This window comes from Hyperoodon ampullatus, assembly GCF_949752795.1.
Source record: "Hyperoodon ampullatus genome assembly, chromosome: 6".
Taxonomy (NCBI): Eukaryota; Metazoa; Chordata; class Mammalia; order Artiodactyla; family Ziphiidae; genus Hyperoodon; species Hyperoodon ampullatus.
The window spans coordinates 23,627,191-23,651,312 of NC_136919.1; the positions used below are offsets into that span (position 1 = coordinate 23,627,191).

The 24,122-nt window shown below is 38.2% G+C and overlaps 1 protein-coding gene across 1 annotated transcript in view; it reads left to right on the forward strand.

The window, feature by feature from the left end:
• Positions 1 to 377: 377 nt before the first annotated feature.
• Positions 378 to 24,122, forward strand: part of DCAF10 (DDB1 and CUL4 associated factor 10) — a gene marked incomplete at both ends in the record, with an annotated part of 52,117 nt that continues 28,372 nt past the window's right edge. Inside the window, 2 exons of the mRNA XM_079706220.1 lie at positions 378 to 928; positions 15,206 to 15,319. Of these exons, the coding sequence (XP_079562346.1) occupies positions 378 to 928; positions 15,206 to 15,319 (665 nt within the window). The remainder of the gene's footprint in view (positions 929 to 15,205; positions 15,320 to 24,122) is intronic.

A 24,122-nucleotide genomic window follows, 5' to 3' on the forward strand; every position in this document is an offset into this window, starting at 1 on the left:
ACCCAGCCTCTTGGACTGACTAGTCAGGCCCTGTCATCCCCAAGGACACAGTCTGGTCACTGACAACCACATACTGATAATGTCGCAAGCGGTGCCCAGATGCTAACGTTACTCCATGCAGCCCAGACCCTGGGCATCCTCAGTTGCGCGCCCACGCACCTAGTCGCTCCAGACCGCCAACCCTCCGGGACGCGGTACCCACAGTCGGGCGGTGTCCGCGCTTTCTTGGTCCCCAGCGGATGATGGCCGACAGGCGGTTTGGGTTTCCCAGCCGGTGGGGTGAGGCCGCCGCACGCCGGAAGTGGCGGTTGGGGCGGGAGTGCCGAGGTGTCGGCGGGCGGGGCAGCAGCCAGGAGCCGGGGGTTGGTGCGTTGGTCATGTTTCCCTTCGGGCCCGGTAGCCCCGGAGGGGACAGGGCGGCCGGAGCCGGGGCTGAGGAGCCGGCACCCGACGCGAGACAGGAGGCAGCTGCCGGGCCGCTCCCTTCTTCGCCCCCGTCGCTACAGCAGGGGGCTGACGCAGCCCCTCCCCCGTCGCCCTGCGGGAGCCCTCGCCGCCCCTGCGCCCCTTCGCAGCCCCAGGCTGGGCGCGCGGGGGAGCTCCGGCCGCCCGGAGCTCTAAAGTCCTCAACCGCTTCCGCCCAGGAAGAGCAGTCACCGCCCTCCCCACCGCGCCGGCAACCTGGGCCTGACTGCAGGGCCGGGAGCCGGGGCCGGCACTGCCTCAGCGCCCGCCTGGGCGGCCCTGGCGCCCGGCTGTTCGGGTGGCTGAGAGAGCGCAGCCTGGGCCGCGGGGTGTTCGTGGATCCGGCGAGAGACAATTTCCGTACCATGACTAACCTCTATGGTTCCATCCATCCCGCGGACTCGGTGTACCTCAGCACCCGCACCCATGGGGCCGTCTTCAACCTCGAGTACTCGCCCGACGGGTAAGTGCGGCCCCTCGGAGGGCGGGGACCCGTCTCCGCGTGGCGCGGCTGCCGGTGGGCGGCTGCCCGGGGCCCGCTCGCTCGGCCCGGACCGGGGTTTGCGAGTCCGTTTGGGGCGGCCGGCCTTCGTGCCCCTGGCTCTTTATGAAGCGCTCTGTCGCTATTGCAGGCTCCGTCCGGCCCTTGGAGGTAGGCGAGCCCGGGACTGGTTTGCTCCCCTTCAGGACCGGCGCTCTGTGAAGGAGAAGTGCCAGAAGCCCCCCGACAGGTCTGTCAGAGCCAGTCCAGAGCTAGGGTTTGCTGGCACACCGTAGATGCTCAATAAGTACACTTTGAATAAATGCCCGTTCTTTCCCTGTCACACTAGGCTTGTATTTTTCCCACCTAAGCTTGGTCAAGGGTACGGAGCCTGCACACCCTGTTCCCTGTGCTGACTTGCCCTGAGGGGACAAGTGCGCGGTCCGTCGTTCCTTTGCTCCAGTAAGATAGTAAGACACTGCAGAGAGGTATGTTGTGATGTGGGACATCTGTGAAGTTCCAGGCTAGACTACATTCTTCTGTTAAGGGTATCCAGCCTTTCTCCTGGCTGACTAAAATTTCATGTTTAGCCTTGGTTTACTTTGGGCTATGGAGAAATTTCAAAGTGATATATGTATGTATATATATATATATATATATTTTACTGAACGAGGTTGTTTATTACTCAAAGGGTGAGAATAATCAGGATATGACGTTAAAGTTATGAGCGCAGTCAAATTTCAAATTAATTGTGTACATGTGCACATACATGAGCAAAAGAAGCTTTTTTCTCTCTGAGAAGGTGGGTAAAGCTAGATTGTGTTTTTCTCTTTGCAGTAACTGAGGAACAAGGGCAGAGCGTAGTTAAGGTGACTCAAAAGAAAAGAGGGATACATTTCAACTAACAGATAGAGGATTAGTCTTCAAGGAAGACGTACAGGGTTCTCAGAAATTTGGCCAAGATTAAGTATAGAGTATTATTCTAATTAGAATAGAAATTTCAGGTAAGGAAAGGACGATTAACTAAATCTAAGTTGTAACTGTAAAGCTCACCAAGTTCACATGGTTAGCACATAGGAAAAAGAGGATTTGAAATCAGGCAGTCTAACTCCAGAGTTCTTAATCACTGTACTAATACCAAATTACGTGTATAATTACCTTAAGAATTAGCATTTTCCTACCTTAAGATTAATTTAAAATCTATTATAACAAATATATTCTAACATTAAATATGGCGTGTTCATCTATTTTGAATACTTGTACCGTTAATCTTAAAATACCACTTTTTCAATAGGGAGTTGCTTTCAATTTTCTGTAGCAATGAAAAACATTTTACAATTCTCATAAATATATAAATTGGCGCTTATTATTCTGGAGTACTGAGGGAAGAAAAAATCTGTTTCCCTCATTGGCTCAGAAGCAGCTACTAAAATAAAAAGCTGTAACTTCCAAGATTGTTCGCTTTCCTGCTGATATTAGTGAGGCTGGGGCACCAAGCATGAAGTACACCAGAGCCATTTCAGCTTCTGCTTTCAGGAGAACATAGAATGGTAAATAGAAAAGGACCATATCATTAGGGAAAACACTTTATTTCTAAGTTTCTAAAATAGTATTAAAACAATAAGGGAAAAATGCAAATTATATAAAGTAGTATGACGGCACATCAATCACAACTTCCTAACAAGCCCTTTTAACATTCAGTGCTAATTGCTGAAACACTGAAATAAAGTGATGTTTCAATTATTTGGTTTTAAACAATGACAGGTTTAAGATTCACCTGATTAAAAACCATCCACACCAATATAATAGCATATCATAAGATAATTGGCTAACACTTTTTGCAAATGGCAGTTGTTAACATATTTCTTCCACACATATAAATGTTGTGCTGAGGAAGGGAGTAAGATGTTGTTTTCTACCTTTCTTTTATGACGGGTTGTAGAAGCATCCATCTCTTCCTCTCCTATATTATCAATTTGTGAAGTTGTACTACAATTCACTCTCTCCTCTTCTTGCCTCTGGAGTCTGTCTGCTACAGCCTGGGTAGCTTCTGTCCATTCTTCCCTTTCCTCTGGAGTATCTACATGAAATGTTCTCTCTATTAACAGTGGTCCACTGGAGACATCTGATAATAAATGTGTTTGGCTTTGGTCGTTCTGTTTTCATTAACTGGCATTTTGCTACTGAAAAGTTGTTGAGGGGATAAGGTAAATCCACATCTTGGGGTTTCTCTTTATGTCCTATGAATGAGCCATCTGTCTTCAAAAGGAAATATCTTGGCCTTCAGTTTTTTATATATTCTCCCCTCTTCTGAACCCAACCTTCTTTCACAGTGGTAACATCGCTCATGATGGTGCCCCTCTGAGTCCCCAAATTGGAGAAAAGCTACTTTGTGATACCACCTTTGAGGTTTGGATTCTCTGCTGCTGCTGCCCTTCCCACTCTCTAGTGATGACTTAGCCTCCAAAGGCAGCGGCTGCCTGCAGCTGCTCTGTGTGTGTGTGTGGGTGGGGTGCGGAGGGCTGCAGGGGAGGGCAGGAGGGAGCTGACCGGGCCATGGAGCTGGAGCGGGAGGCTCAAAGTGATATATATATATATATATATATATATATATATATGCACACACACACACATACATACATACATATATATGTGTGTGTGTGTATATGTATATATATATATGTATATATATATATATATTTGTGTGTGTGTGTGTGTGGTACGCGGGCCTCTCACTGTTGTGGCCTCTCCCATTGTGGAGCACAGTCTCTGGACGCGTAGGCTCAGCGGCCATGGCTTATGGACCTAGCCACTCCGTGGCATGTGGGATCCTCCCGGACCGGGGCACGAACCCGTGTCCCCTGCATCGACAGGCAGACTCTCAACCACTACGCCACCAGGGAAGCCCTATATATTTTTTTAAACTTTGTTTTGTGAGTACAGGAACAAGTTCAACAGCAATCAAAGGAAAAAATTTACACATGGTTCCACCATGAGCAGACATAGATAATACAACTCTTACCCCATCAAGGCCTCTGGATTCTTAGTCATTTGCTTAGCTGTTCATTCATTCATTCATTCGTTCCCTCCCTCGTTCAGCAAATATTGGGTTGGCCAAAAAGTGCCTTCTGTTTTCACCAAGATCTTTATTGAACAACATAGTCATCCTTTTGTTCCACTATCTTTGCCATTTTTCAGGCAACTTCATAATTCCCTCTTCCCAAAACTTTTTATCTTTTTGAACAAAAAACTGTTCCAGGTGCCTTTTACAGTCTTCCAGGGAATTGAAATTTTTTCCATTAAGAGAATTTTTTTTTTTTTTTTTTTTTTTTTTTTGCGGTATGTGGGCCTCTCACTGTTGTGGCCTCTCCCGTTGCGGAGCACAGGCTCCGGACGCGCAAGCCCAGCGGCCATGGCTCACGGGCCCAGCCGCCCCGCGGCACGTGGGATCCTCCCAGACCGGGGCACGAACCCGTGTCCCCTGCATCGGCAGGCGGACTCTCAACCACTGCACCACCAGGGAAGCCCGAGAATTTTTTTTTTTTTTTTTTTTTTTTTTTTGCGGTATGCGAGCCTCTCACTGTTGTGGCCTCCCCCGTTGCGGAGCACAGGCTCCGGACGCGCAGGCTCAGCGGCCATGGCTCACGGGCCCAGCCGCTCCGCGGCATGTGGGATCCTCCCGGACCGGGGCACAAACCCGTGTCCCCTGCGTCGGCAGGCGGACTCTCAACCACCGCGCCACCAGGGAAGCCCCCGAGAATTTTTTAAAGACCTAAATAAATGGAAATCTGAAGCTGCAATATCTGGTGAAAACGGCGGATGAATCAGAACTTCCCAGCCAAGCTGTTAACAGTTTTTGCCTGGCCATTAAAGAAACATGCAGTCTTGCGTTTTCCTGATGGAAGATTATGCATTTTCTGTTGACTAATTCTGGACACTTTTCGTCGAGTGATGCTTACAGTTGGTCTAACTGGGAGCAGTACTTGTTGGAATGAATCATTTGGTTTTTTTGGAAGGAGCTCATAATAGAGGACTCCCTTCCAATCCCACCATATACACGACATCACCTTCTTCGGATGCAGACCAGCCTTTGGTGTGGTTGGTGGTGGTTCATTTCACTTGCCTCACAATCTCTTCCGTTCCACATTATTGTATAGTATACACTTTTCATTGCCCGTCACAATTTGTTTTTAAAATGGAATGTTTTCATTACGTTTAAGTAGAGAATCGCATGCAGAAATACGGTGAAGAAGGTTTTTTTGCTTAACTTATGTGGAACCCAAACATCAAAGCGATTCATATAACCAAGCCAGTGTAAATGATTTTCAGTGCTTGATTTGGATATTTTGAGTATGTCGGCTATCTCCCGCATGGTATAACGTTGACTGTTCTCAATTAATGTCTTAATTTGATCGTCATCAACTTCAACTGATCTACCCAACCATGGAACATCGTCCAGCAAGAAATCTCCAGCATGAAACTTCACAAACCACTTTTGACACGTTTGATCAGTCACAGCGCCTTCTCCATACACTGCACAAATCTTTTTTTGCATTTCAGTTGTGTTTTTACCTTTCTTGAAATAATAAAGCATAATATGCCGAAAATGTTGCTTTTTTTCTTCCATCTTCAATAATAAAATGGCTACACAAAAATTCACCAATTTTGATAAGTTTTTAAAAAATGCACACTGATATGACAGCTGTCACATACAATCTAACAAAATTGTTTTGAATGAAGTTAAAGACACCTAAGGGCTACTAGAGCCATTTTACAGAAAAAGCTGAACAACCTTTTGGCCAACCCAATATTTGTTGAGCACTTGCTGTGCTCCAGAGGCAGAGGTGGCAGTGGTGAGCAAACCAGCTAATGGCACCGCTTTCATTGGTCTTGGGACCTATTGGTTCAACTAGACATTAATAACCATACTAAATAATTTCTTAATGTATATTTACAAATTGTGATACAGGCTTGAAAGAATCTGTTGTGGACTAGAGTTTTCAAGGTTTCCCTGAGAAAGTGACACTTGACCTAGATTGGAAAAATGAGTAGAAGATAAATTAGTCAAGATAGTGTTTGGAAGGGGATAGAAATACTTTAGATGGAGGAACTGGTATGTCAAAGGACCTGTGGTTGGAGGAGCAGCATATCATGTTAGAGAAGCTGAAAGAAGATAGGTGAACAAAGTAAAAAATTGTGCTGAAGAAAGACATAAAATGTGCTAACAAAGGAGCAAAGCAACAGAATCTGGAATCACTGAGCAAGTACACCCTGTTTCCTTTCACTGTTGCAAATGCTTTTTCTTAATCAGACTCAGTTCTGGGATCTCTGGGGTTTCTCCCTATAGCAGTTGACTTGTAACAGTGACTGTGCACCTGAATACAGAGAAAATTGATGAGGGGAGAAACTATTTTGCTGAAGTTTATCCATGGAACCTCCTCTCCCCACTTCCTTCCTCAAGCCCTATTCCTAAAGCTTCTCCCAAAATACCAGGAGTCTATTCCTCATAACCCTTCAGTTCCTCTTTTCAGCATGTCCCAGTTCCTCTCCTCCCAATCTCTGGCCTTCAGAAATAGCTGTTTCTACTCTTTGGAGGTGAGATTTTAGGTAGAGGGTGAGAGGGATAGAATGAGTTATGAAGAAGGAATTCTCATTGCCAGTGCTATTAGAATGAGGAGTATATTACTGATAGTTCTTGTATGAATCTGGGCTACATTTTCCTATAGTAACATTTTTATAAAAGGTGGTTAGGTACTCTAGTACTTAAAATAATTTGATAATGTGTAATTATGCAATTAATATGTACTTTAGAAAACATAGGCAGTAACTGAACTAAAAGAAACTAAATATCATTTATGATCCCAGAGATTGAATGGCTATCTAAGGAATTTTTTCCTTGTATATATTTATTTTATTTATTTAAAAAAAAATTTTTTTTTTTTTTGGGGTCATGCTCTGCAGCTTGTGGTATCTTAGTTCCCTGACCAGGGATTGAACCCAGGCCATGGCAGTGAAAGTGCCGAGTCCTAGCCACTGGACCACCAGGGAACTCCCTGTGTATGTTTATTTTAACATAAAGATAGAATAAACTATTTTTTAGCCTGCTTTTTTTCATATAATATATTGCAAATTATTTATGTTAATGAATATATTTCTACAACATTATTTAAAATTTTTCATTAGTTTAAATAAACTCTCTCAAAATAAACATTTTAGATTTATGTATGCCCTTATGGTAAGTCCCTAGAATGAGTCAAAGGTTATGAAGATTTTGGATACCTATTATTAAATTGCCCTCTGTGAAGACTGTACCAATTCTTATTCCTATCAGTCCTATATGAAAGTGCTTGTCTTCCCATACCCTTGCCAATATTGCACATTGCCATACTTTTTCATTTATGTCAAGGTGGTAGGTGAAAATGGTTCAGTGTTTTAATTTTTTAGTCTTTTGACTACATCTAATATACCTCAAATTTTTATAGGACTTAAAATGGTTTTATATAAAATGACATACTGTGTTAAATGAAATGATTTCTCATATCCTTCAGTCATATATGAGTTAAATCAGCTTACTGGATACCGTAACCACTGTCACAAGGACTTCTCAGTACAAAAAGAAGAGGTGATACAGAAGGTAAAAATTAAAATTGTGAATTCGATAGAGACCAGACTAGAATTTGGCACTTAAAAAAAAAAAAAAAGAAAGGATACATGGACTAGAAGGTAATTTCTAAAGAATTCCAAAAATGTTTTAAGCAATAGCAACACTGTCAATATAAATCTGTCAACTCCTAAAATGACATTTTGAAAAAGGAAATATGATGTTAATAGATTAGTTAATATGGGACTTTCTTAGGCTATCCTCTATGAGAACACATTAGGCACTGCTGTAGAGAAAATTATTGGAAGTATTGGAAAATAGAAGTGAAGAAGTTATCCAAAATGCAGACAAGAGAGACAGAGACTGAAAATATGAAGGAGGCTTAGTGACATGAGGCGTAGAGAGAAAGTGCATATCGTATACTTGGTCAGTTCCTAAAGAAAATGAGATAGATAATAGGGTAAAACAAACTTGAAGCAATAATAGCTGAGAGCTTTCCAGAATTGAAGAAAGGTACCAAACCATGATTTAAGAAGCCCAGCACACCCCAAGCAGGAATTCTCCCTAGCCATGTAGTGAAACTGCAGGACAACAAATCTAAAATTATAAAAGCTAGAGAAAAAAACCTTCAAAGGAGTAACTATGTGAGTGAAAGCCAATTAGTCATCAATAATCATGTAAATTAGAGGACAGTTGTGATTATTTTTTACTATGCTGGAAAAAACTGCCAATCTAGATGTCTGTACCTAGCAAAGATAGGTTCTTTGTTGTCAAGAACAAAGATGAAATAAAATACATATGCACCCAATCACAACTGTAAGGTCAGAGATATTAGAAGGAATGAAGAACAAAGGAAGTGGAAAATTTCTATGTAAAATTAAATCTGATTTTCTCTTTTGGGATTAACAAAGATGTAGCTAAAATAGTAGACAACAATAGCATATAAATTATGAAGGGATGCTCTAAATTCCTTTCTTCTTTTTTTTGAGGGAGAATTGTGATATATTAACTTAAGGCTTTAATGTGTGCGTACCACCAAAAGACAAGTAAATATATTATTTCCAGACTAGTAGAAGAAAATATTTTGGAATGAGAAGAAAAAATTCCAAAAGAAGTCAAGAAAGGGAAAGGAGAAAAAAGTAGAAAAGGTATAACAAAAAGCACAAAGAATGGCTGAAAATAAATCCAAATATTACTAATTATAATATAGAAGTACTAGTACTTCTTGTACATAGAATACAGAGGATATATCAAACACATTCTAGAAGGATAGAGAAAGACATATCAAACACATTCTAAACAAAAGAAAGCTGGTGAGCTATATTAATATACAAAATAGGCTTTAAGGCAAAAAATTACTAGAGATAGAAGGTTACTTCATAATGATAATAGCTCAGTTCACCTGGAAGATAAAACAGTTCTGAAATTGAGTTTTTTAAATTTATATACATCAAAAATTGATAACTTCAAGGAGAAAAGAGAAAAATTTATCATCATAGGGGATGATCTTAATACACATCATAGCATACCTCAATTAAGCAGGCAGACACAAACATAAGGGTACACAAGATAGAAACAGCACCACTTAAAATCTTGCTCTAAAGGGCATGTATAGAATACTGCATTCAGGCCTGATATTCAGCTAGTACACATTGGTTCACCTGTACCAGTTGTTAAAATATTAATATATATCCATGGTGGTTGAGTAGTTAGTTACTGCCCCAAGCTCACTGAGTGCCTTCCTAGTGCTTAAGCACCTTCCATAGGATCTCTCAGAGTAACCCATTATATAGCAACTAAAGATTTAAGAACTGGCACAGCAAGCTGCCAAGAAACATCTTACTAAAGAGCTTTAGCATCCACTCTAAGCTCTTCTCCCCATGCCAGGTATCCTCCCCCACCCAAAAAAAATCCATAGGCAAATGCTGAGTGACCATTTGGCTCCCCTTAGTGTGGGGCTGCCTGCCTTTCTCACACACTCTCCCAGTCATTCTCACATGGTCATTTGTGGGAACTGCAGCCTCTGGGGAGATCCAGAGAGATGAAAAGAGCAGTCAGATGAGAGTAATGGCACTACTGCAGGCACCATCCAAACATTAATTCTCTTGGCAAAGTGTGCATGCCCATTGCAGGATACAATCCATGGCAGGTGAATGAGGTCTATGAGGATGGTTTATGGATGAATGACTCCTGGGATGTACTTCCCTAATTTTATCATTCTTACTGAATTTCACCTTTATTTAGTGGGATAAGTTTGCCAAAAGCCTGAATACATGCCCACCATGGACATTAATAACACTCTATTAATGAACTTGACTGCCAACATAAGTAGTCTCTTTACCAGAAACATTTAGTTGAGAGAACTGAGAAGCTGAAAGGTCATGAAACACAAACGATTTGTATTCTGGTTTATGCTGTTAACTGCTGTATTACATTATGTCTCATTTGAGCTGAGGGATTAGGTTTGATATCATTAAATATGATGTATCAATAAATTATTTTGTGACTTAGTTATATAATTGAATATAAAAATTAACAGCAAGCATTATAAGGGCCAAAAATTTTTTAATATACTTACTGTTAACTGCAGCAAAAGCTGAAAAGAGAATTCAGCTCCCATTAACAATTCTGTTGCTATTAAGAGTGATTTTTTTTTACTTATCAAGTCTACAGGTTACTTGATGACTACCTATTTATGAGGAAGTTTTTAAAATTGAAGTATAGTTGATATACAATATTGTGTTAGTTTCAGGTATACAGAAAAGTGATTCAGTTATATTTTTTTCAGATTTTTTTTCATTATAGGTTGTTAAAATATATTAAATATAATTCCCTGTGCTATATAGTAAATTCTTGTTGCTTATTCTGTTTTTCGTATCTGTCAATCCCATACTCCTTATTTATCCTTCCCTCCTTCCCTTTCCCCTTTGGTAACCATAAGTGTGTTTTATGTAAATGACTACCTATTTAATGTGGAAATTCTTGGAGGGGCTTTATGCAGTTTCCTGTGGCAGTTCATGGTTCAGACAAAGGCATCTGGGTCAAAAAAACGATTATGGCTACAATTTCCAAAAATTAATAAATGATTGGGAATTACTAGAATAATTTGATGAACAATTTGAGTTAGAACTAATACCACTTGGCAAGCATTTTTATAGCCTATAGGTTAGTTTAATTTTTTAATGTTTTAAAATTTTTGTTCATGTTAATTTATATTACTATTGAATATTTAATATTTTTTGAACATCACATTTGACTATATGTAACAGCTGCCTCATGGGTTTTTTTTGCAAACATACAAAGATGATTTAAAAATTGCTCTCCTGTAAGGCCACATATTTCAAAAAATTATCATTAAGTAGTTTCTCAGTATAATGTGATTGCTAGAAATTAGTAACTAAAAGATAACTAGAGGGCTTCCCTGGTGGTGCAGTGGTTGAGAATCCGCCTGCCGATGCAGGGGACATGGGTTCGTGCCCCGATCCGGGAAGATCCCACATGCCGCGGAGCGGCTGGGCCCGTGAGCCATGGCCACTGAGCCTGCACGTCCGGAGCCTGTGCTCCGCAACGGGAGAGGCCACAACAGTGAGAGGCCCGCGTACCGCAAAAAAAAAAAAAAGATAACTAGAAAAACCTCATGTATTTTCAAGTTAAGGAACATTTATAAATAACTCATAAGTCAAAGTAGAAATGATAATGGAAATTAGAAATATTTAGAACTAAATGATAATGAAAGTACCACGTTGCAAAAGTTGTGGGATATAAGTAAATCCTCACTTAGTAGGAAAACTATAATCTTTAATAAACTAGATAGGAAGACAAGGAAAATTAGTTAGCTAAGTATCCACCTCAAGAAATAGTAAAAATAGTGAAGTTATAGTAAAGTAAATCTGAAGAAAGTAAAAGGAAAGAAATAGAGCAATAAAGAGTAAAATTACTGAAATTCTAAAAATTAAGTAGAAATACTCAAAAATCTGTCTTCGAAAAGGCAAAGAATAACGAAAAACACTCATTAAATTGATCAAGAGAATACCCAAATAAACAACATTCAGAATGAAAGGGGGACATAATTTCTGATACAAGATGTAGAGATTGTAGCTTTCCAGAAGTAGCGGAGTAGATGATTTGGACCAACCCTCCAACTGAGAATAATTAGAAAAGCTAGAGAAAAACATAAGTATCTAATGTAAGATATAAAAAGTTATGTTTGAAGGGATTAGAGAATTGAGGCAATGAGGAAATTTCAGGGCCAAGATCTGCAAATGGAGGGTAGCCAGAGATGTGAACCCACCATTTTAGCCAACTGAATCTAGCAATATGGTAGAAATGAAAGATTGATTTGACATTAGAAAATAAATTAATGTAAATCACTACATTAACATATTAAAAAGAAAACTATAGGATAATTTCAATAAGTGTTAGAAAATGTTTTATATACTTTAATGTATATTAATGGAAAAAAACACTCAGCAGATTTGAAGTAGAAGAGAATTAATTTCCTTAATCCAATAATAGGAATCTACCAAAACAAGTAAACCCTACAGCAAACATTGCGCTTAATGATGAAATGGTGAATGTATTGTTGAAGATAAGGAACAAGATAAGAGTGCACGCTATATTAACATTTCTATTCAACATTGTACTGAAAGTCCTAGCCAGTGCAACAAGGAAAAAAAGTATTAAAAAGAACAAAGCAGGGACTTCCCTGGTGGCACAGTGGTTAAGAATCTGCCTGCCAATGAAGGGGACATGAGTTCGAGCCCTGGTCCGGGAAGATTGCACATGCCTCAGAGCAACTAAACCCGTGCACCACAAGTACTGAGCCTGCGCTGAGGAGCCCATAAGCCACAACTACTGAAGCCCATGTGCCTAGAGCCTATGCTTTACAACAAGAGAAGCCACCACAATGAGGAGCCCACGCACCACAACGAAGAGTAGCCCCCACATACCACAGCTAGAGAAAAGCCTGTGCGCAGCAACAAAGACCCAATGCAGCCAAAAATAAATAAATTTATATTTAAAAAAAGAACAAAGCAACTGTTTATAGATATGATTATTGACAAAGAGAACCTAAAATAACCTATGATAAAGTATTAAATAAAGTAGCAGGATTGATAATAAATAATATTTTAAAAATCAGTTGCTCTTTTGTACACCAGCAACAAATGAAACAATTTTAAAAAGAACATTTACAAAAGCATCAAAAAAAAATGTCAAGTACCCAGGAATAGATATAACAAAAGATAGGCATGACCCATATCGAGAAAATCTCTGTTGTAAATGGAGATATGACATGTTCAAGGATTGGAAGACTCCATATTGTCAAGATGTCAATTCTATGCAAACTTTTCTTTAGATTTATTACAATCTCAATTAAAATCCACAGGTGGATCTGTGTGTCTGTGGGTGTGTGTGTACATAACTTCCTAAGTCAATTCTAAATGTATAAGGATGTTCAAAGGTCCAAAGATTGTTACAATACTCTTGCTAAGAAAATCTTGAATATATGGGAAACTATGCATATTACTGATGGGATGATTCAATACTGTATGATATAAATTCTACCAAATTAATTTGTAAAGTTACTGCATCCCAATAAAAATACCAACAAGATTTTTTAGTAGTACCTGATAATGCTATATCTAAAATTCATTTGAAAGAGAAAGTATGACATTAGCACCCCCAAAAAATGTTTATTGGGGCAATGAGGGCTTGCTTTGCCACTTGTCAAACCTTTTAGAAATTAAAACAGTGTGGTGGTATTGCATAGACTAGAATATAGAGTCCCCCCAAAAAACTTGTATATGATAAAGATGGCATTTGGAAAAGTATAGGCTTTGATGTTGGGACAAATGACATCCATTTTAAAAAGTTACAAATCATGCCATGTACAAAAATAGATTGTAATCTATTGTAATAGATTTTTTGGTATTAAAACAAAAAAAATGGGGTTTCCCTGGTGGTAGAGTGGTTAGCAATCTGCCTGCCAATGCAGGGGACATAAGTTCAAGCCCTGGTCCAGGAAGATCCCACGTGCCGCGGAGCAGCTAAGCCCATGCACCACAACCTCTGAGCCTGTGCTCTAGAGCCCGCGAGCCAGAACTACTGAGCTCGCAAGCCACAACTAATGAAGCCCGCGTGCCTAGAGCCCGTGCCCTGCAACAAGAGAAGCCACCGCAATGAGAAGACTGCGCACCGCAACGAAGAGTAACCCCCGCTCACTGCAACTAGAGAAGGCCCGCGCACAGCAACAAAGACCCGACACAGCCAAAAATAAATAAAATTAATTAATTTAAAAAAAAAGACTATCAGTTTTATAGGTCTCTTTTTTTTATAGGTCTCTTATGTACAATGTTTAAGGTTAAGACTCTCCCAGAATCATTGATTCATTACTTTTATGCACAAAAAGGAGAAAATTTCATTTCATGACTCTTCTGACCAACAAAAAGAAATTATTTATACATCTTCTAAAATTACATATATTCATTTGAATACTTTTACTCATGATGGTCAACTAGCACAAAAATCCTACAAAAATCCTTAACATATTAGTAAACTTTTGAAATCCAGATACCTCACAAAAGGGTTTATGCAGACACTCTTTAAAGGATAATTTCATGATTACTACATATGGGAAAAATTTCAATTTAGTAGATTTTTTTTCCCTCTCCACTTTATCTAAAAAGTTTGTTCTGAGTAGAAAAATTTGGTCATTTAAAATTCCATCTTATGCACTTTCATCTTAAAGTGTAAAAATACCATTTGTTATTGGAACTATAAATTGAGAAGACCTGAACTTTCAAAGACTCAGGATTTCATTTGCTAGGTCTGAATCTCAAAGATCAGCACCTACAGAAGACGAAGGCAAAATAAATAAATGACAATAGACTTTCAGAAATCAAAATGGGGTTTATAAAAGGTTTATAAAAATACAACTTTGTAATAGGAAAGGGGTGAAACAAGAGATAATACTAAAAATCCATAAAGGAAAAGGTTAAGTTTGACTATATCAAACTGGTTTGGTAGGGTATATGCTAGACCTTTTCAGTGCATTTTAATAGATACTGATGAAGAAATACCTAATTTAGTTGTATATGATTTTTTTCCTAAGTTGCCTCATTTGTGCATGTTTTTCTGCAACCAGCTTTTCTCATTTAAAAATATGTTTTAGAGTTCTTCATATCCACATAAAGTTATCCCTTTCTTTTTAAATGTTGTACTATATTGTAAAGTATTATATACTATGGCTTATATAATCAACCATTCCTTCTTTTATGTACATTTAGGTCACTTTCAATTTCTCCCTACAATGCAGCATATCTTTAAATGTGCTTCTTTGTATTTAGAAATGATTATTTCTTTAGATTGAATTCCCAGAAAAAAATTGCTGAGTCAAAAGGTATGCATGTTTAAAATTTTGATAGATACTGGTACTCTCCACACAAGCCACACCAGTTTACACTTCACCATAATGTATGAGAGTACCATTTCCTACTACTACTTTCAACAGTGAGTAGTGTCAGTCTTTTAAATATCTGCTACTAATGTGGACAAAAAGAAGTTATTCATCTATAACTTGTGTAGTTATAAATAGTTGAATATCAATGACCAGAGAATGCTAAAAAACTAAATGAGAGAAATGTGTCATTTGCTTCCAGGTCAGTGCTGACAGTTGCTTGTGAACAGACTGAAGTTCTGCTTTTTGATCCTATATCTTCAAAGCACATAAAAACACTTTCTGAAGCTCATGAAGACTGTGTAAATAATATAAGGTTAGTATTGTAGTGAAAAAGTGAACTTTATTAATGTGACCCAAAATATTCTGTTTTGGAAGTTAATGAAAATGTATAATGCCTTGTCCAGCAGTACTAGGTGATACACATTTGGAATTGTGAAACTTATCCCTTTAATTACAAAACTTACTGTTAACCATTTTGGATTGGAATCTTTCTGAAATGCATTTTCACTTCCATATGATCTCACCTTTTCTCCTTGTGTATTAGGGTCATCATTATGAATCTCAGCCATGTATTATGATAGTCCTCTAATGCTTTTGGGCAGTCCCATTGCTTAGCCTCTCTCACCACCAGCCCCCAAATTCATACTATTGAGGGAAAAAAACACATATGCACAGAAAAACTTCTTTATAGCATTGTTGGAAGCTCCTTAAATTCTCAATAATGTGGGAAGTAAGTAACAGTTGAATAGCTTGGTGGACTAATATGCAATCATTAAAATGATGGTTACAGAGACTACATATCAGCATGGACAAATGCTTGCAATAGTACAGGTTAAAATCATAAAAATCATATAAATATGACATGATGCAGAAGAAAAAGATTAGAAGGAAATATTTTTAAATGCTTACAGTGGATGTGTTAGAATGAATGGATTATGAGTAATTTTCTATTTTCTAAACTTTATATAATGAGATTATATGACTTTCATAATGATTACTTTTAATGTTCAAAAAAAAATAAATGAGGAAATTACTTCTAGTCAAGGTGACATATTGAATTTTGATGTAACCTCTAGCTCCAAACATATAGAACAATAGAATAAATAGCACAAAAGATACAGCCAGGCTCTGAAACAACATAAACATCTTTGTGGCCATTATGGCCAGACCGGAACACAGACACAAAGCTGTTACAGGGTTGAAACCATAAGCCCACTGGGTTTTCAGTCAGGCACTGACACTACTGTTTAGCTCCTGTCAGGAATCAAAAATGCTAGAAGTGTTTGACGTGAGGCAGGAACCAGAGCCAGAATTACTATATGAAGCCAGGGGTTTACTTGGAATGAGGCTGAAAGAAGGAAAAAGCTATTAATTACCTGGGGCTGTAGGTTTTAGATGATAAAGATACAGCCTCATGACCAGGAATTGAATGAAGCCATTGTTGAGTCGGTGACTGAAGGTATATATGTGATAGCTCCAATATTATCATGAAACTGGAGGCCTTAATGTCATTATGAGGCCTAGTAGTGGATTTGGTTCCAGAAATCCAAGTGGGGGCAACTATAAAACCATTAAATAGGAAGAAAGAGAGAGAAAAAAGTTTTAAATCTTTCTTGCTCAAAATAAGCCTATAACCAAAATTCCCAAACTCATGAAGATATCTAATATTAATATCATAACAAAACCAGCAACTAGAACAGGTATTTTCTCTGGATTAAATTAATTTTTTGGAGTAGTCCAACAAAGACTTTATTTTATTTTATTTTATTTTATTTTATTTTATTTATTTATTTATTTTTTTTGCGGTATGCGGGCCTCTCACTGCTGTGGCCTCTCCCGTTGCGGAGCACAGGCTCCGGATGCGCAGGCTCAGCGGCCATGGCTTACGGGCCCAGCCGCTCCGCGGCATATGGGATCCTCCCGGACCGGGGCACGAACCCGTATCCCCTGCATCGGCAGGCGGACTCTCAACCACTGCGCCACCAGGGAGGCCCAAGACTTTATTTTAAAAAATGAATTATTTTATTTATTTTTTTTCGACTAGGTAATACGTGCACGTGGTACAAAATTCAAAGGTACAAAAGGGTAAACAGTGAAAAGTAAGTCTGTCTCCCACCTCTTTCCCCTAGCCACCGATTTCCCCTCCCCAGAGGCAACCACTATTACCAGTTTCTTGCTATCCTTTCTGAGATAGTTCATGCATGTACAAGCATATGTACACACATATACATAAACTTTTATATAAGTGGTAGCATTCTGCACATACTATTATATATGTTGGCTTTTTCACTTAATGACATATTTAAGATCATTCCATATTTGTACCCATGGGATGATTTTATTCTTTTTAACGGCTGCATAGTATTCCATTGATTGGAAGAAACTTTAAAGCATTTTTAGGATGCTCAAAGAAATAAATTAAGGGATACTTCCCATTAATAGAGAATTCAAAATTATGAAAAAAATAGGTTAATGTGGAAAAAAACCAACTAGAACTTTTGTAAATTAAAAATATAGTTGGTATATTAAAAAACTTAATAAACAGGATAAACGTTACCCTTTGCACCACTGATGAGAGAATTAATGGGTTAGAAAATATTACTAAAAAATTCACCCAGAGATTGATTGAGATGTATAATATCTCAGTTACAGAAGAAAGAAGTTGCAGAGATTGGAGGAGAACTAAATTTTGAAGACACAAAGGCTGAGAATTTTCAGCATTGAAGAAGGACCTGAATCCTTGAATCAAAAGTAAACTCTAGAATCAAGTGGGTTAAACAAAGATAAAGCTACATCTAGACAGGTTGTAGTGAAATTCTAGAATATCAGATAAAGAGAAAATCTTAAAAGCCACCAAAGTTAGAGGCCAGATTACCTTCAGAAGTACGATAATTAAACTGACTAGTTTCTTATCAACAACAGTTGATGCTAGGAGAAAAAGAAGTAATATCTTAAATACTAAGACAAAGTAATGTTTAATACCATTTCATATCCAGGTAAATTGTTATTCTAGAATAAAGAATTTTGATTCAGTGAAATTGTGAATGTTAATTATTAATAGCAGAAAGATAATAATTTAGGATTTTTGTGGGGGAGGGTGCATTTAAAACAAAGTTAAAACGAAAACTCTAGATTAGCACTATCCAATACAATTATAATTTTAAATTAAAAATTATCTAGTAGTCATATTTAAAAAAAGACATGAAATTAATTTTTAATAATATATTTTATTTACTCCAGTATGCCTAAAATGTTATCATTTCAACATGCAATCAGTATAAAAAATACTGAGATATTTTATTGATACTTTCATTTTTTCATGCTAAATCTTCAAAATCCAGTGTATATATTACACTTAGAGCACATCTCAATGCAGACTGGCCACATATTAAGGGCTCATTAGCCACATGTAGCTAATGGCTACCAAATTGCACATTGTAGCTCTGGATGGTAACAACAAATAGGTTGTACGTGTGGGGGAGTTTTGTTCAGTGGGAAGGCATAACATTTAAGGTCCACATCATGTTCAAGAAGAGGATAGAAATATTAACTAATTTCAGACTCTTTCAGAACAATCTATAATTAAATATATATGATGAAAAAAACTAAAATAAAATAATAAAACTATAGTTTATAGCTTCCAAACCAGCAGAGAATATTGGGTGGCAGAGAATATTGAAAACTTGATCAGTTCAGTAAAAGAAAGGAAAGCTTAAACAAGTAAAAAAAAAATAAGCAAAAGAAAGGAAGGATAAATAGAAAACAAGAAGTAGAAATAGTTCCAAATATATTAATAGTTCACAGTAAATATAAATGGATCGATCTTCTTTATTAAAAGGCGCAGAGATAGCAATTTGAATAAAAAACAAAATCACGTATATACTCTTTATGGAGATACCAAAAATAAAACTACCCAGAAATGGGTAAAGAAAACTGATGTAGCTTATCATTATTGTACAGATATAAGACCAAAGGTTTTTTGTATTTATTATTATTTTTTGACATCTTTATTGGAGTATAATTGCTTTACAGTGGTGTGTTAGTTTCTGCTTTATAACAAAGTGAATCAGTTATACATATACGTATGTTCCCATATCTCTTCCCTCTTGCGTCTCCCTCCCTCCCACCCTCCCTATCCCACCCCTCTAGGTGGTCACAAAGCACTGAGCTGATCTCCCTGTGCTATGCGGCTGCTTCCCACTAACTGTCTCTTTTTCGTTTGGTAGTGTATATATGTCCATGCCACTCTCTCACTTTGTCACAGCTTACCCTTCCCCCTCCCCATATCCTCAAGTCCATTCTCTAGTAGGTATGTGTCTTTATTCCCGTCTTACCGCTAGGTTCTTCATGACATTTTTTTTTCTTTCTTAGATTCCATATATATGTGTTAGCACACGGTATTTGTCTTTCTCTTTCTGACTTACTTCACTCTGTGTGACAGACTCTAGGTCCATCCACCTCACTACAAATAAGTCAATTTCGTTTCTTTTTATGGCTGAGTAATATTCCATTGTATATATGTGCCACATCTTCTTTATCCATTCATCTGTCGATGGACACTTAGGTTGTTTCCATCTCCTGGGTATTGTAAATAGAGCCGCAGTGAACATTGTGGTACATGACTCTTTTTGAATTATGGTTTTCTCAGAGTATATGCCCAGTAGTGGGATTGCTGGGTCATATGGTAGTTCTATTTGTAGTTTTTTAAGGAAGCTGCATACTGTTCTCCATAGTGGCTGTAGCAGTTCACATTCCCACCAGCAGTGCAAGAGTGTTCCCTTTTCTCCACACCCTCTCCAGCATTTATTGTTTCTAGATTTTTTGATGATGGCCATTCTGACTGGTGTGAGATGATATCTCATTGTAGTTTTGATTTGCATTTCCCTAATGATTAATGATGTTGAGCATTCTTTCATGTGTTTGTTGGCAGTCTGTATATCTTCTTTGGAGAAATGTCTATTTAGGTCTTCTGCCCATTTTGGATTGGGTTGTTTGTTTTTTTGTTATTGAGCTGCATGAGCTGCTTATAAATTTTGGAGATTAATCCTTTGTCAGTTGCTTCATTTGCAAATATTTTCTCCCATTCTGAGGGTTGTCTTTTGGTCTTGTTTATGGTTTCCTTTGCTGTGCAAAAGCTTTGAAGTTTCATTAGGTCCCATTTGTTTATTTTTGTTTTTATTTCCATTTCTCTAGGAGGTGGGTCAAAAAGGATCTTGCTGTGATTTATGTCATAGAGTGTTCTGCCTATGTTTTCCTCTAAGAGTTTTATAGTGTCTGGCCTTACATTTAGGTCTTTAATCCATTTTGAGCTTATTTTTGTGTACGGTGTTAGGGAGTGTTCTAATCTCATACTTTTACAGGTACCTGTCCAATTTTCCCAGCACCACTTATTGAAGAGGCTGTTCTTTCTCCACTGTACATTCCTGCCTCCTTTATCAAAGATAAGTTGACCATATGTGCGTGGGTTTATCTCTGGGCTTTCTATCCTGTTCCATTGATCTATATTTCTGTTTTTGTGCCAGTACCATACTGTCTTGATTACTGTAGCTTTGTAGTATAGTCCGAAGTCAGGGAGCCTGATTCCTCCAGCTCCGTTTTTCATTTTCAAGATTGCTTTGGCTATTCGGGGTCTTTTGTGTTTCCATACAAATTGTGAAATTTTTTGTTCTGGTTCTGTGAAAAATGCCAATGGTAATTTGATAGGGATTGCATTGAATCTGTAGATTGCTTTGGATAGTAGAGTCATTTTCACAATGTTGATTCTTCCAATCCAAGAACATGGTATATCTCTCCATCTATTTGTATCATCTTTAATTTCTTTCATCAGTGTCTTATAATTTTCTGCATACAGGTCTTTTGTCTCCTTAGGTAGGTTTATTCCTAGATATTTTATTCTTTTTGTTGCAATGGTAAATGGGAGTGTTTTCTTGATTTCACTTTCAGATTTTTCATCATTAGTGTACAGGAATGCCAGAGATTTCTGTGCATTAATTTTGTATCCTGCTACTTTACCAAATTCATTGATTAGCTCTAGTAGTTTTCTGGTAGCATCTTTAGGATTCTCTATGTATAGTATCATGTGATCTGCAAACAGTGACAGCTTTACTACTTCTTTTCCAATTTGGATTCCTTTTATTTCCTTTTCTTCTCTGATTGCTGTGGCTAAAACTTCCAAAACTATGTTGAATAAGAGTGGTGAGAGTGGGCAGCCTTGTCTTGTTCCTGATCTTTGCGGAAATGCTTTCAGTTTTTCACCATTGAGGACGATGTTGGCTGTGCGTTTGTCACATATGGCCTTTATTATGTTGAGGAAAGTTCCCTCTATGCCTACTTTCTGGAGGGTTTTTATCATAAATGGGTGTTGAATTTTGTCAAAAGCTTTCTCTGCATCTATTGAGATGACCATATGGTTTTTCTCCTTCAATTTGTTAATATGGTGTATCACATTGATTGATTTGCGTATATTGAAGAATCCTTGCATTCCTGGGATAAACCCCACTTGATCATGGTGTATGATCCTTTTAATGTGCTGTTGGATTCTGTTTGCTAGCATTTTGTTCAGGATTTTTGCATCTATGTTCATCAGTGATATTGGCCTGTAGTTTTCTTTCTTTGTGACATCCTTGTCTGGTTTTGGTATCAGGGTGATGGTGGCCTCGTAGAATGAGTTTGGGAGTTTTCCTCTGCTATATTTTGGAAGAGTTTGAGAAGGATAGGTGTTAGCTCTTCTCTAAATGTTTGATAGAATTCGCCTGTGAAGCCATCTGGCCCTGAGCTTTTGTTTGTTGGAAGATTTTTAATCACAGTTTCAATTTCATTACTTGTGATTGGTCTGTTCATATTTTCTATTTCTTCCTGATTCAGTCTTGGCAGGTTGTGCATTTCTAAGAATTTGTCCATTTCCTCCAGGTTGTCCATTTTATTGTCATAGAGTTGCTTGTAGTAATCTCTCATGATCTTTTGTATTTCTGCAGTGTCAGTTGTTACTTCTCCTTTTTCATTTCTAATTCTATTGATTTGAGTCTTCTCCCTTTTTTTCTTGATGAGTCTGGCTAATGGTTTATCAATTTTGTTTATCTTCTTAAAGAACCAGGTTTTAGTTTTATTGATCTTTGCTATCGTTTCCTTCATTTCTTTTTCATTTATTTCTGATCTGATCTTTATGATTTCTTTCCTTCTGCTAACTTTGGGGGTTTTTTGTTCTTCCTTCTCTAATTGCTTTAGGTGCAAGGTTAGGTTGCTTATTCAAGATGTTTCCTGTTTCTTTTTTTTTTTTTTTTTTTTTGTGGTACGCGGGCCACTCACTGTTGTGGCCTCTCCCGTTGCGGAGCACAGGCTCCGGACGCGCAGGCTCAGCGGCCATGGCTCACGGGCCCAGCTGCTCCGCGGCATGTGGGATCTTCCCGGACCGGGGCGCGAACCCGTGTCCCCTGCATCGGCAGGCGGACTCTCAACCACTGCGCCACCAGGGAAGTCCTCCTGTTTCTTAAGGTAGGATTGTATTGCTATAAACTTCCCTCTTAGAACTGTTTTTGCTGCATCCCATAGGTTTTGGGTCATCGTGTCTCCACTGTCATTTGTTTCTAGGTATTTTTTGACTTCCTCTTTGGTTCCTTCAGTGATCACTTCGTTATTAAGTAGTGTATTGTTTAGACTCCATGTGTTTGTATTTTTTACAGATCTTTTCCTGTAATTGATATCTAGTCTTATAGCGTTGTAGTCGGAAAAGATACTTGATACAATTTCAATTTTCTTAAATTTACCAAGGCTTGATTTGTGACCCAAGATATGATCTATCCTGGAGAATGTTCCATGAGCACTTGGGAAAAATGTGTATTCTGTTTTTGGATGAAATGTCCTATAAATATTGATTAAGTCCATCTTGTTTAATTTATCATTTAAAGCTTGTGTTTCCTTATTTATTTTCATTTTGGATGATCTGTCCATTGGTGAAAGTGGGGCGTTAAAGTCCCCTTCTATGAACGTGTTACTGTCGATTTCCCTTTTTATGGCTGTTAGTATTTGCCTTATGTATTGAGGTGCTCCTATGTTGGGTGCATAAATATTTATAATTGTTATATCTTCTTGGATCGATCCCTTGATCATTATGTAGTGTCCTTCTTTGTCTCTTCTAACAGTCTTTATTTTAAAGTCTATTTTGTCTGATATGAGAATTGCTACTTCAGCTTTCTTTTGGTTTTCATTTGCATGGAATATCTTTTTCCATCCCCTCACTTTCAGTCTGTATGTGTCTCTAGGTCTGAAGTGGGTCTCTTGTAGACAGCATATATATGGGTCTTGTTTTTGTATCCATTCAACCAGTCTGTGTCTTTTGGTGGGAGCATTTAATCCATTTACATTCAAGGTAATTATCGATATGTATGTTCCTATTCCCATTTTCTTGTTTTGGGTTTGTTATTGTAGGTCTTTTCCTTCTGTTGTGTTTCTTGCCTAGAGAAGTTCCTTTAGCATTTGTTGTAAAGCTGATTTGGTGGTGCTGAACTCTCTCAGCTTTTGCTTGTCTGTAAAGGTCTTAATTTCTCCATCAAATGTGCATGAGATCCTTGCTGGGTAGAGTAATCTTGGTTGCAGGTTTTTCTCCTTTATCACTTTAAATATGTCCTGCCAGTCCCTTTGGGCTTGCAGAGTTTCTGCTGAAAGATCAGCTGTTAACCTTATGGGGATTCCCTTGTGTGTTATTTATTGTTTTTCCCTTGCTGCTTTTAATATGTTTTCTTTGTATTTAATTTTTGACAGTTTGATTAATATGTGTCTTGGCGTGTTTCTCCTTGGATTTATCCTGTATGGAGCTCTCTGTGCTTCCTGGACTTGATTAACTATTTCCTTTCCCATATTAGGGAAGTTTTCAACTATAATGTCTTCAGATATTTTCTCAGTCCCTTTCTTTTTCTCTTCTTCTTCTGGAACCCCTATAATTTTAATGTTGGTGCATTTAATGTTGTCCCAGAGGTCTCTGAGACTGTCCTCAGTTCTTTTCATTCTTTTTTCTTTATTCTGCTCTGCAGTAGTTATTTCCACTATTTTATGTTCCACGTCACTTATCCGTTCTTCTGCCTCAGTTATTCTGCTATTGATCCCTTCTAGAGTATTTTTTA